At 56.2% G+C, this 13,288-nt stretch overlaps 1 protein-coding gene and 1 non-coding gene across 2 annotated transcripts; one reads left to right on the forward strand and one right to left on the reverse strand.

Moving 5' to 3' along the window:
• The first annotated feature begins 668 nt into the window (after positions 1-668).
• LOC120093904 (U6 spliceosomal RNA) lies at positions 669-775 on the forward strand. The gene has a single exon (XR_015626273.1). It is a non-coding gene; the product is annotated as a U6 spliceosomal RNA (small nuclear RNA).
• Positions 776-9,442: 8,667 nt separating this feature from the next.
• On the reverse strand, positions 9,443-12,234 carry Mafa (MAF bZIP transcription factor A). The gene is given in 1 exon segment (NM_001399773.1): positions 9,443-12,234. A coding segment is annotated over 1 exon segment (1,086 nt). The 5' UTR covers positions 11,841-12,234; the 3' UTR covers positions 9,443-10,754.
• Between the last annotated feature and the right edge of the window lie 1,054 nt (positions 12,235-13,288).

Below are 13,288 nucleotides of genomic sequence, written 5' to 3' on the forward strand. Positions count from 1 at the left end.
CTTTGCTCTTCTTTGAGTGTGGAGAGGGGATTGGCTGATGACTGAACCCAAGGCCTTGACATGCAGTGGTGATGGTGATGGTGGTGGTGGTGGGGAGAGTAAAGGACATGATGATAGTGGTAGTTACGGTGATGGTGGTGGTGATGGTGGTGGTGGTGATGGTGGTGATGGTGGTGATGGTGGTGGTGGTGATGCCCGAGTGGTGGTGCTAATGTAAGAGCAGAGGCAAGAGGCTTTGGGGACTGTGCACCTGAGGCTGAGAATGATGCCTATGTAACCCAACCTTGCCCACCCTGCCCTCCCAGGCTCTGCCTATCAACGCCTGGGGACTCTAGCAGTCTGTGTCTTGAACACGGGCTCAGGGTGTCGAGGCCTCCCCTTGTCCAGAGAGAAGGTAGGACCCCAGTGTTCTTAGAGGATGTTTGAGAGTCAAGGTCCTGGTTAGAGGCTAGATAGGACACACACACACACACACACACACACACACACACACACACACACATGGCTGGGAAACCTCACAACAAGACTCTGGCTCACCATGGAGGTCTACTTGAGCTGGCAAGTTGGCACATGGGAGGTGCCAATCATTGGTCACCTGTCGGTGATCAGACCTGGAGAGACCACCACAGGCTGGCAAAGAGAGTGGCAGTGCTCACTGAAGAGGCAGGGTGCTCGCTTCAGCAGCACTTATACTAAAATCGGAACGATACAGGGAAGATTAGCACGGCCCCTGTGCAAGGATGACAGGCAAATTCGTGAAGCGTTCCGTACTTAAAAAGAAAAAAAAAAAAAAAAGAGGCAGGAGCCTGGGAGAGGGCAGAAACCAACCTCCAAAACCCAGTAAGAGGCTAAGGTACAAAATCACCCTCCATACAGGAGGCCTGGAAAGAAAGTCCTCCCATGACTCCTGCTGTGCCTAGAACTCTCACCCGGGAGACCTTCTTCCCCAAAGGCAAGCTCAGGCACTGGGCAGGTGTCAGTGCTTTCGTAGCTAGACTGGACACACTCCTGCATTCCTGCAAACAGGCTAGCCAGGGTACCCCTCCTGGCTTTTCAAGGAGAAATCCCTGGGAGGAAGCTGCTTTTCCAGGTCTATAGCTCTGCCCAACTTGGGGCATAGGGGTTGAGAAGGTGCAGAGGCTGAAACCTCAGCAGAGCCAAGGGGCCAGGGCTGCGGGTGGTGGCAGGCCAGGAGTGTGGAGGCCTATAGACCTCCCTTGCCCATGGTGGGTGCTCAGAGTCACATACAATTACTCACTCAGTGTATCATAATTACCACAAATAGCCCATTAAAAGAAATTATCATCAAGATGATATTAGCAGACAGCAGGGGAAATGAAGAAGGGAAAGTGCTTATTCTCTATTGTCCCTTAATGGGGACAGGGGATGGCCAGTAGGCAGCAGCCAGAGCCTTAACACCACAGCCCGCTGGGCTGCCCCAGAGTGAGGTGAAGGCTGGCTTGCCTCAGGCCTATTATGGGCAGATGCTACAGCCCGTTCCTCAGTCCCATATCCAGAACTCCCACATCTGGAACCCCACAGCCTTCACAAAACCCTCTCCTGAGATCATAGAACAGTGTTCATGGCCTGCAAATCTCAAGAACTTAAACATCCTCTAGACAGTGTCCTGAGCTCAGGCCCTGACGTCTCCCAAATGCCACCAAAAAGGTAGAGTCTGGAGAGAGCTGTAGTCTGAGGAATACGGGTAAGCTGGAGGGTGAAGGGACAGGGAACTGGTGGATCTCTGTGGTTTCAGCCACCAGAGACTAAGGACAGGCAGGAGGTCCTCACTGACAAGGGCTTTAGTGGCATTACAAACCGTCTCTCTTCCTTTTATCAAGGACACCAAGAGTCCTTCACCTGGGAAGAAGGGTGGATAAGCCTCCTCTGAAAGATTCCCACAGCCATAGAGAAACGACCAGCCACTGGCAACAGTGATTTCCAAGAAGCTGCCAGACCATGGGCTGGCACCTGTGGGGAGGCCCTGCCTCCCCAACACCTGGCCTCCTCCAGGAAGGAATGCTGTGTCTTACTTGTAACTAATTCAGGACAGCTAACCCCGAGTAGGGAACAGGCAGGTGATAAAATGTCCAGGACATGGGGCTGGAAAACAGCTCCGCAGTTAGGAGCGTGCATAGACCGGTCTTTGAGAGGATCTGAGTTTGGTTTCCAGAACCCATGTTAGGAACTGTCAGGTGGCTCACGACCATCAGGAACTCCAACCTCAGAGGGTCTGCAGGACACCTGCATGTATGTGCACATACCCCACACACAGACATACGTGTATGTACATAATTTAAAGAGTAATGAATAAGAAAGTAAAAAATGTCCCCTACATGGAGCAGACCAAATAGTCAGAGAAATGGAGTCTGAACAAACACAATGACAGCACGGGCCCTGAGACCCAGGCCCTGAGAAAGGGAAGGATGCTCAGCCCCTCCTGTGCGACCCCAGAGGTCAGCAGCACTCTTATAAAAGGCTTGAGGCTGAATGAGGTCACAGACATCTCCCCAAAGTCGAAGAATCTAGAAGTGGTCGAGTTAGCAATAGGGGAAGGGAGATATGCAGTCATAGAGCCAGAGAAAGGTTAACGGGGAAATGGACTCACCAGCAGGATTAGAAGATGAATGATAGACAGACAAAAGTGGGAGTGTCTTTAACGTGTAGGGATGACCCTGGAGGCCCAACTTGCTGCCCCTGCAGTAAAAACATGAGTGTCAGGGTCTTCAAAGGGGCCCTGGTGACGGATGGTGCCAGGGCTTTGCAAGAGTGGACGAGTGGGTGAGCCTCCTCCATACAGATAGGCTCACCCAAATCCAATGTGGCTAGGGAGAAAGCCCCTTTTCTCCTTGTCTTCAAGAATTGGAGCTCTAAGCAGAAGGGCCCCGAAGCCTTCCTGCATGGCTCTCTACCCCGGGACTCAGCCTGTGGGCCGCAAATGATTCTAAGAACGGTCTTTTCTCCAAATGCCTTTCTAGGTAAGAATAAGCAATGTTTGCTTGCTTGCCACCAGGTGATGCATTTCAAAGGTTGTTTAATGTGTGGGTATGGGTTTGATGTTGAAAATATGCCAGATAGTGGGGTCTGTGAATAACTCAAGGCTTTTCTTGTGAATTCCTGTAGAGTAACTCTCTCTGGGTTCTAAAGATCAGGCCTCCTTGGATTCTGACTTCCATCTGATCCCAAGTGCAGGGCTCCAGAGTGTCTTCAAACCAGCTATCTCCCACCAACCAGAAACCCCTAAGAGGTTAGGGTAGATAGACTGTCTCCAGAACACTACTCCCAGACCGGTCAGGGCTGGGCTTTGCCTGCTGGAGAGGACCCACAGGGGACAGGCTCATATTGGACATAGCAGCTCCTGAAGAGGGCAGGAAGATGCTTATTGTGTGGACAGAGCTCAGCTAAGCGCCATCCCTACTGACAGGCCAGAAGTCAGGCTACCCTCAGGAGAAGCTATGCTCCAAGCTCTCCAAGTACCCCATAAACATGGCCGATAAATTTCTCGCCATGGATGGGGGGGCCATCCTGGCACAGCAGTTTTGTGTCCCCCTTTGTCAAAGCTTTTCAGAGTGCCTACGGACTGTGAAGAGACCTTCTGCAGGATCTTACTTTGGCCCCCTGTAAAAGAGTGAGTGGGGACAGCTCAGTGTCATTGCGGATGGGATGTGGCAGGGCTAGAAGTGGGCTTAGCCTGACTGTCCAGTAGGTGAAGGTTGTATGTCCTCTCCTGCCGAGACCATCGCCTCCTTGGCCCATTCAGTCCCCAAGGACACAGGGAGAAGTGGATTCAACTATAGTGACTTCCACCATAGAGGGCTTACGATGACTGGAACTACCCAGTGGATGGCTAGAAGTTGCTGTGAGTGCTAAGCCTGCAGCCCTTTTTCTTGCAGCTCTGGCTGCCTTCCTAAAACTGACCGCACAGAAGCAGGTGCCCTGCGGATGCCCAGTGAGTCACCTGAGCTGAATCCTCCTTCCTGGTCAGGCTCCCCTTTCTTCCCTCTGGCTCTGTTCTTCCCTGCCCCTCCCCCCTCCTCCGCCCTCCCAGCCACCTTTCCTCTGCCTTCTCCCTCCTAGCCTTTCATCCCTCTTCTCTCTCAGATCCCTTGCTTTCTCTTCTCTGGGCCCTCCCTTGTCCCTCTTTTCTTTCCTTTTTTACCTCCTCTCTCCCTTCCTCCATCTTCTACCCCTCCTTCCCTTCCTTCTCCATCCTCTTCCCCCACCCCAATCGACCCTCTTCTTTTTCTTCCTCCCCCATGTCTCCCCCAATCCTTCTTTCTCTCTCCCACCCTCCACACTCCTCCTCACTCTTTTTGCCTCACCTCCGCATCGTCGATCCTGTCCTCTGAACCGAGCCATCCCCTCGCACTGCCCCCTGTTGGCTGCAACACTTACCCGCCACTCTGACATAACATCCTATGGATACTGCTGGGTTCCAGGTCCTGGGGTAGCCCAGTCTGCTCTCACACACCAACCTACACAAGGTATGCATGTGTCTGCACGTGACCTCTCTCAACACATCTGCCAAAGTCACATCCAGCCTTGGCAAAGCATAGCCTCCTCCACTCTACCTCTGCTCCAACTGTAGCAGAGGAGTGGGAAATGCCAATCAGGCAAGACCAAGACAACAGGCAGGGCAGTGGGCAAGGCAAAGAGAACAACTCCTCACTACTCAGACTGCAGCAATGATGGTCTTGCTTTAAGAAACTTGGTGATGGCCTCCACCTGGGTATAGCCAGCCTATCTTGGGTTAAAGAGGTCTTGCCAGAGAATCAGGAAAATCTGGGGTGTAGCCTGGGGCAGCTGTACCACCAAAAGGGGCCCCTAAGGGGTGCCTTGGAGCTACCTCGGCAGCACACCAGTCAGGTGGCATGGAGTTGCCTCAGCAGCCCCATCAGTATAGTCAGTGCCCGCCATCCCAGACCACTCCAGTGTCCAAGCAGATCATGCTTGTCTGGCACACTCAGAGTCCTCTAGTCTACAGCTCACCTCTGAGGACAGGTTTGAAGTAAAAGAGCTGGCTGTTCTTGTGAACCAGGACAAAGCTGCTATTGGGTGGCGCTGGGGAGGTAGGTCAGGTCTCTGGTGACTTGCACCTGATCACTGGACAACCTTGAGGGACATAGGACAGAGGGTGACAGCGTTGAGTCCCTCAGCTCCTTCAGAGGTGATGGGGAGGAGTCACCCCAGGCTAGAGCTGATTCTAATTGTCTTCTTGACATCAGACCTCGGTGTCAGTGGACAAGAGCACTGGAGTCACAGCAGTCAGCACAGAGGTGACTGCACTGGAGGAGCCAGGCTGAGTGGAGGGGTATTAAAGTTAGTGACTTAATGCTCGCATCAAGGATCAGGTCTCCAGCCTTGGCTATGGTTTCAGGTCCCCCACAACCCACCCCAGCACGTATCTCCCCAGCTCCAGGCTAATTGGCTGTGACAGCTCAAGCCCTCAGCAGCTGAGCAGTGTCGCTGTGAATTAGGCAGGCGCTGAGCCCGCCAGTCGCAAATTACTCTGCCTCTGCTGTGCTACATACAGGGCTGGTGAGCTGCTGTAGGCTCCTGGGTATGCCTGCACCTGGGCAGGGCGGTAGTGCACTGGGCCAGAGAGTGCAGACACTTGTCTCCTTCCTTTCTGCTCATGTCGACCAAGGGTCTTACCTTCCCACAGCTCTTTGACCCCTGACACCTCATATCTTTCGGGGGGGACCCTGATCTGCCTTGCCCCCTCTTCCCTGCACCCCAGCCTCAGGTTGGGTCTCACCAGCTAGTGATGGCCGAGATGCATTTCTGGTTTCCAACACCCCTCAGTGAGCCCTAGAGGATACCTGGGGCTCCTAGAGTAGCCACTGGCCCCTACCACAGGACACCCTAAGACCTGGGGTATACCCACTTCTGCTCAGAAAGCCAGCGCTCCTTTCCCACGGTCACTGACACAGTGTCTGTCCCCCGTTCCTCCTCTGGCTTCTGAACCTGAAGCATTTCTGGGTTCATACACACACTAGGGTGTCACACAATGAAAGTGGGGCTCATCTTCATCTATTCCTCCGAGACTGCCCATTAATCTATACATCCGCCAGTTTTTGCTGCACCCCAGTTCCCTCTGCATGGGAAGTTCTTCCCTGGCCACGCCATCCTAGTTCTGACTCTCTGTATATTCCCCTCCCCCCATCACTCCATCCTGCACATCTGCCTCTCAAAGAAGGAGACCTCTGGGTTGGCTCTGTCATGTCCAGAATGGTCCACCTTCTAAGAGCCTGCATCACACTGTAGATGCTCGATCAATGCTCTCCAGGCCCTCTCACTTTTTCCAGGACATACCTGGCAGGAGGCAGGGGCACGATTGTGATGGTGGGTCATAGTATGCCCCACCATCTTACCTTGGCCTGGGCTGGGCTTGAGTCTGGGAGAGCGGGTGGCAAAGACTCAGTCCCTCCACCTAACAGGGCTCCCCTGGCTTCTAGCCTGACTCCATGGCCTCTGGAACTGCTGACTGGGCAGCTCAGATCTGAGGACAGGGCTGGAGCGGGGTGAGCAAGAGAGCTGTAGGTCCTGAAGGACTGGTGTCCCTTCACCATGGCTTCCATGGCTGAAAGAAATCCCTACCTTGAGGCCTGGGTCAGCTTCTTCCTTGCACTTGCCCCATCCAAGCAGCAACTACATGCTCAGGGCCAGGCACCGGGGGACCATCACACATGAAACCCCTGCTCTTCCCCCTTGGCTACTGTGTGAGGCTCGTGGGCCTCATCTGCTGGTGTGTACTCAAGGACCTAGGCCCTTGCTTGGAGTCAGCCTCCTGCATGTGCTGGGATGGGAGGTATCTGTATGCACATTTTCTGCACCCATATGTGTGGCTCTCTGCATGCACATACATAGTCATGTGTGCTGGGGCAATGTCCATGTATGTACACAGCGTCATGTCGTGGTGTGCCTCTTTGTGGGGTGGTGGGGACACTTGGGTCTTGTCTTGCCCCAGCCTTAGAGCCATCTATAGATAAGAGACAGGGGACAGGCTTCAGGGCTTCAGTATGCAGAGGCGGGAGTGGAGGAGGATAGAGCAGTGCCCAGCTGCAGCAGAGATGAGATGAGGGGAGTCCCCAAGTGGCAGCTCTGGAGCTTGTAAATGGGGGGCCCAGAATTATCCAGGATCCAGGGTCAAGATAGAGCTACCTAAAGCACAGTAAGTCTGCTGGATCCAGGTTTACAGACTTTTCTGTGAGGTTAGTCTTCTGGGGTCCACGCTGGGTTGTGAGATCTTTGCAGACCACAGGAAAAGGCTAGGCAGCCCCAAACCTTCCTCTAGGTCACTGCTGTGCTCTCATGCTAGGCTTGCTGTCAGTCATTTTAGTCCCCGTTGGTCCAGAGGAGGCAGGTGGAAGGATGTGGGGTGGGGGGTGTTGCTTAGGTGCAGGGTGTGAGTATAGACTGAGCAGATCTTGTCTTCAGGCAGCCTTGTCAGTGAGCTATCTCCCCACCCCAACCCACGCCTTGTCCTCAGACTAGAATGGCTGATGGGAGAGGACTGGGGGCCTGATCTGCTCTGAGGCTCAAGAGAACCAGGCTCATGACTGCGTCTTAGAGCATCTACAGCACAGGCGAGACTCTGGATGAACAGTGAACAAAGTTGAATGAAGGCTAATCCCATTGCCTACACTATGGTCACCTTTGCCTTAGTCCCGTAACCACATTGTCCTCTAGCCCAAGCGGTCCAGATAGGTCCTGGTACAGCTATTGCCCTGACACACCAACACAGAATGGGCAAGCGCACACACAGGCACAAGCATGCACGAGTGTGTATGCATGTGTGCGCGCACACACACACACACACACACACAGGGCACCTGCAGGACTCTCAAGCCCATCTTAAATAGAGCTATAAGGCTCCCTGATGTCCCTGACAGCCCACCCCAACCTCCAAGCTAGGAAATAGGATGTCTGAAACCCTTCCATCCTCAGCAAGCTCCTCAAAAACACACTGAGACTTCCAGAGAAAATGGAAGCCCTAAGCTTGGTATGGTGGCTCCTTCCCTTAATCCCAGCACTTGGGAGGCAAAGGCAGGTGGGTCTCTATTTCAGGACAGCTTGGTCTACAAAATGAGTTCCAGGACAGCCAAGGCTACACAGAGAAACCCTGTCTTAGAAGATGAAAAAGAAAAAGGTGGCAGCGGGAGGGCTTTGTGTGAGAGTACCCATGTTCTTGTCACAGGCCAGGACTTCCTTCCCTGTGCAAGACAAGGGAAAGCCAAAGGAAACTTCCCACACGTGGGGTTTTTGCCCCGGGTTTCAGAACTCCTCAAAAAACTTCTAGAAAAAACCATGTCTGAACTCCATATTCATTTGTATGCCTCATTAGTCCTAGAGAAAAAGCAGGGTAAAGAGAGAGAGGTAGAGAAGGTAAGTGAACTCAGATCTAGTCCCTCACAAATGAGGCAGGATCATGGGGCAACCCTAAGCCCACAACAGCATCCTGTGGCCCCTGAGTACCACACCCAGCAGCGCTACAGCAGAGTCCCAGATGCTCAAATGGGACAGAGGAAGCCTTGGAGTACTGGACGCTGAGAGGCCAACAGGCCAGTGTGCTGAGCAGGTAGGGTGGAAACAGCTATTGCAATCTTTCCCCAAAAGAAATCCAGTGGAGGTCACTCGTGCTGGACCTGTCTCCGTGTGTCCTCTAAGAGAGAATGGTTCTGTAACAGCTCTGTGGGTCTATGTAATGACTCTTCTGTTCTTAAACAGGACCTGTCTTTGGGCCCTAGCAGCCAAGTTGCCCTCAACTTAGATCCCTTCTCAGGGAGACAATTTTTGTGAACTTCTGCAGCAAGGCTGGCTGGAACCTGCTCTGAATTAGTTCTTATAGCTCAGCCCCCAGGTTCCTTCCCTCTCCAACATTTTCTGCCCACAAAAAACTGCAGTTGCTTGAGCAACTGATGTGGACCTTCCGACTTCCGACTGAGAACTGAGATCGAGGCAGGAGCCTGGCTGGCTCCAAACTTGCCAAATTCAGAACTTTACACTCTGCTCTGATGGAGGGAGGAAACTGTCATTTCAAAGTTTGCAGCTGCCCAGAGAGCAGGGTGAGGTTTTTCAGAGCTTTCTTAACTACCCAATCTCCATCCTTTGGAGAATTGAAGCTGGGCCGCCCCTCGGGAAGGAACAGCTAGCAAGAATGGCTGGGACTGCTCAGGCCATCAGGACACAACTGCAATGTACTTGGAGTCACCACCAAGGCCGCCTGGAGCCTCTGTCCTGACCTGCTTCGATGGGAGCTCCTAGCCGGCCAGCCACAGAATGTCTTGGTTGCTGACAGACACATTTGCCTCTTAGTCAATTCCTCCCTGCTTTTGCCTATCTGGACATGCCAGCTCCCGTAAAACCCAATCCAGAGACTTTTGTATTTTTCTATTCCAAGAGAAACGTGTACAAAAATGAAAGTCACAGACACAACAGGTTCCAGTGACTTTTGGATCTAAACAGATTTATTTTTTTTAATTTCTTCCTTTCCTCAGTTTTGTAACAAATGGAAAAAAAAGAACACAACAAAAACCAACAACACAAAAAATTTCCCCCAACGATTTGTCTAGCGTCCTGTTCAGAAGGCTCAGCAGGAGCCACCTGGGAGCAGCAAAGGACGAAGGAGCCTCAGAGAACCCGGGATCAAGCCAGAGCTCAGCCGGTGCAGACGCGCCCATCTCAGAACACCCTCCACCGGGCCTCTCTTCCGGCTAGTCCAAAAAAGCGACCAAGCTTTAAAAAAGATTCCACAAACGAAACACAATTTAAATTAAATAAAAACACCTTTCCACCCGCCCATGCCAGGAGGTTCAGGCCTAAGCCTCCTCTTTAAAAAAATTTTTCTTCTAGAACTGTGCATTACTTTTTAAATTCTTTCGCTTCTCTGGAAGGTTAAAATAAGATATATTTCCCCAGGAGTCATAAATACGATCTGGTGCATAGAGAAATAGCAGCGCGGGAGTCCGGGCCAGCCCCAACCCGGCTGAGCACGGCCACCCCCCACCCCCCTCCCCCAGTCGAGTATAGCAGGACAGTGGGACCAACACGCAGGTAAGTTCCTCGGCTTCCTCTACAGGGAGCAGCGAACAGGGTGGGGACAAGCGGGTTGGAAGGCAGGCAGGGCCGGACCCTTCAGAGCAAATGAGCGAGGAGGGGGGCACATGCGGGCACTCGCCGACCTCCGAGGGCGCACGGGGACCAGGGAATTCCTCCGGGTTTTCTAATTACCAAGCAAAATAAATATTAATGTTGCGAAAATATGACCGCTTTAAAAAGGAGGAGTAGGAGTAAAAACAGGGCAAGAAAACGGAGGCAGAAGGAAAGACGACAGAGGAGCGCCGGGCCGGCGGAGGCTACCGGGAGCTGGTGGCGGCGCGGCCCCGCTGCAGCTGGGCTGAGGTTGGGACGCAGAACTGCGCTCCACGTCTGTACAAGTGGAGGCTGCCAAGGAAGTCAGATCTGGCTCGGGCTTCCCTTAAGTATTCACCGTTCTCGGGGCGCCGTGGGACCCCGGCAAAGTCTAGACGGCGACCCTGAAGACGCTCGGACCGGGGCCCGGTGGGAGAGGCGCACCGCGGTAGGTACCTGGAGCTGGGGCTTCACGGCGGGGCGCGCAGGGCGGACCGGAGGACCCGGGCTGCTGCGACTGCACCGCCGGAGCGCGCGTCCCGGGCCTCAGAGTCCGAACCGAGGCCGGGGCGGCCTGCGCAAACTTGTCCCCGGCGGCGACGAGGCCCAGGGTCCCGCGCTCACAGAAAGAAGTCGGGTGCGCCTTTGGCTGCCCCGGGGCCAGCCTGCGCTGGCGAGGGCTCCCGAGGGAAGCCGGCCCCGCCCGCGCCCCCCGGCCCGCCCCGGCCCGCCAACTTCTCGTATTTCTCCTTGTACAGGTCCCGCTCCTTGGCCAAACGCCCCACCTCCAGCTTCAGCTGCTCCACCTGGCTCTGGAGCTGGCACTTCTCGCTCTCCAGAATGTGCCGCTGCTGCACCCGCTTGAAGCGGCACGACTGCGCGTAGCCGCGGTTCTTGAGCGTGCGCCGCTTCTGTTTCAGTCGGATGACCTCCTCCTTGCTGAAGCCGCGGAGCTGCCGGTTCAGCTCCCGCACTGACATGGACACCAGCTGGTCGTCGGAGAAGCGCTCCTCCAAGCGCACGTGGTGGCCCGCGCCGCCTCCACCGTGACCCGCGCCTCCACCGTGGTGGCCAGAGCCTCCGTGGTGGTGGTGGTGATGATGGTGATGGTGGGCAGAGTGGTGGTGGTGTGCAGTGTGGTGTGCGCCGTGGTGGTGGCCGGCACCCATGTCGTCCGCGCCGCCGCCGCCGCCGCCCGCGAAGCCCTGGCCCCGGAAGGCCTCATAGGCCGCAGCAGCCGCTGGGTGATGCGCGCCGTGGTGCGCGCTGTGGTGGCCGCTGCCGATGAGCGCCTCCACCGCGTCCTCCGGCGTCAGGTTGAGCGCCTCGGGGTTCAGGTGGTGCTGATACCCGCTCATCCAGTACAGATCCTCCAGCACCGCTTTTCCTGAGGCGCCCCCGACAGTGCCGGGGCCTCCACTCGGCGGCCCCGGGGCGCCCCCGGCCTGAGCCGCGCTACCCCCGCCGCCCGCGCTGCTGCCGGTGCCGGGGCTGGGTGCGCAGAAGCTGGGCGAAGAGGGCACCGAGGAGCAGGGCGTGCTGAGGGGCGTCGAGGATAGCGAGCCGGGTGGCAGGCGGTGGCAGAAGCGCTCGGCCTCGGGCGGCTCCTTCTTCACCTCGAACTTCATCAGGTCGAAGTCGTTGACGTACTCGATGGCCAGTGGGCTGCTAGGCAGCTCTGCGCCCATCGCCAGCTCCGCGGCCATCGCCCGGGGCCCCAGCCCCGCCGCTGCCGCGCCCGGCCGCGCCCCGACGGGCGGCGGGGGAGCGTGGGGGGAGCCGCGGGCTTCTCTCCCCCTAGCTCCCCCCGGGCCGCGGTGGGTGCAGGCTCTGGTCGCGCCGCCGAAGGGCGCAGCAAAAGTTTCGTGCTGTCAACTCTGCGCTGCGCTCAGGGGACGCCGCGGGCCAGGCCTCTCGGGCGGCCCCCCGGCCCGCTGCGGGCGGGCGCAGGGCCCCGATCTTGCGCTCCTCCTCCTGTTCCTCGGCTGTCCTGGCCTGGAGGGTGCAGAGGCCGCGCCCCGGGCTCTGCCGCGCTCGGGGCTCTCCCGCTCGGCCCCGCCCCGTGCCCCACCCGCGCTGCCGGCCGGCCCCGCCTCCCTCGGCCCAGCGCAGAATGGCACAAGCCTTTATAGAGACGCGCTTCTGGGCCCGCCTCCCCAGGTGGGGGCCGACGCCCCCGGGCCAATCGGAGCCCCAGACCTGCCGCCTTCATTTGCCTATCCCCATGGCAACCCGGAGCCCAGCTGTCAATCTCCTGCGGGAAACAGCTGTGGGGTGGGGAAGGGCCGCCGGCAAGAGGAGTGGGCAGGGCCCCCTGGTGGCCGCCGCATGGGACTGCACAGCAGAGGGCGCGAGACCAAGTGTCAGAACCTGAGGTTCCAGGATCGCAGTGGAGCGCAGGAGAGCTGGGGAGGACCTCGTCCAGGGGACTCCCTCGGTGTCTGGGATCCATTAAGTGGCCTAGCTGGCTGTGTCCTGTACCAGACCCAAGTGGCCTGGAGTCCCCAGAACGGGGACCTCTAGCTATCTTGACACCGGTGACTCCGAGCTGCCCGGGAGCGCCGGCTATTTTTATCCTGTGGTTGGGACCGGTTCAGGAATTCAGTCAACAAAGTTGCTGGCACCTCGGGCGGCGGGATGCTCGGTGGAACCGCAGGCCTCTGAGCCACGGTGTGGTAGGTGGAGTGGGATAGACGCCTGTGGCCACCACGGGGCTTAAGGAGCAGGTCTTGGAGACTACCTGCGTAGAGGGCCCATTGAATGCATGGGGCTGGTGTCTCTGGACGCCTGCGGAAAGGCCTGCAAGGAAGCTCAGACACAGCTGCCCACTGGGAACGTTTAGAGGGGCCTTCCTGGGTGGGCGCGAGTCGAAGTGTCACGTTGAACACAGATTGCTACCCTCACACTTGCTGAATGTCTCTACACACCTACTAGGAGGCCAGCTCAGAGCAAAAGAAAGCCAAGCCACAAGGAGAACACGGAGGGTGGGTGACGAGATGTGAGTTCTGTGACCCTCCCAGAATTCCAGATCCAGACCGAAGATAGAAAGGGAGTGCACTCAGGAACAACAGCTGGGCATGCCCCAGAGTGGGTTTTTCTCCTCTGGGTTATCTATATTCTTATATGCTGTTGACTATTAAAAACATCAGCCGGG

Source organism: Rattus norvegicus, chromosome 7 (assembly GCF_021556685.1).
Source record: "Rattus norvegicus strain SHRSP/BbbUtx chromosome 7, alternate assembly SHRSP_T2T, whole genome shotgun sequence".
NCBI lineage: Eukaryota > Metazoa > Chordata > Mammalia > Rodentia > Muridae > Rattus > Rattus norvegicus.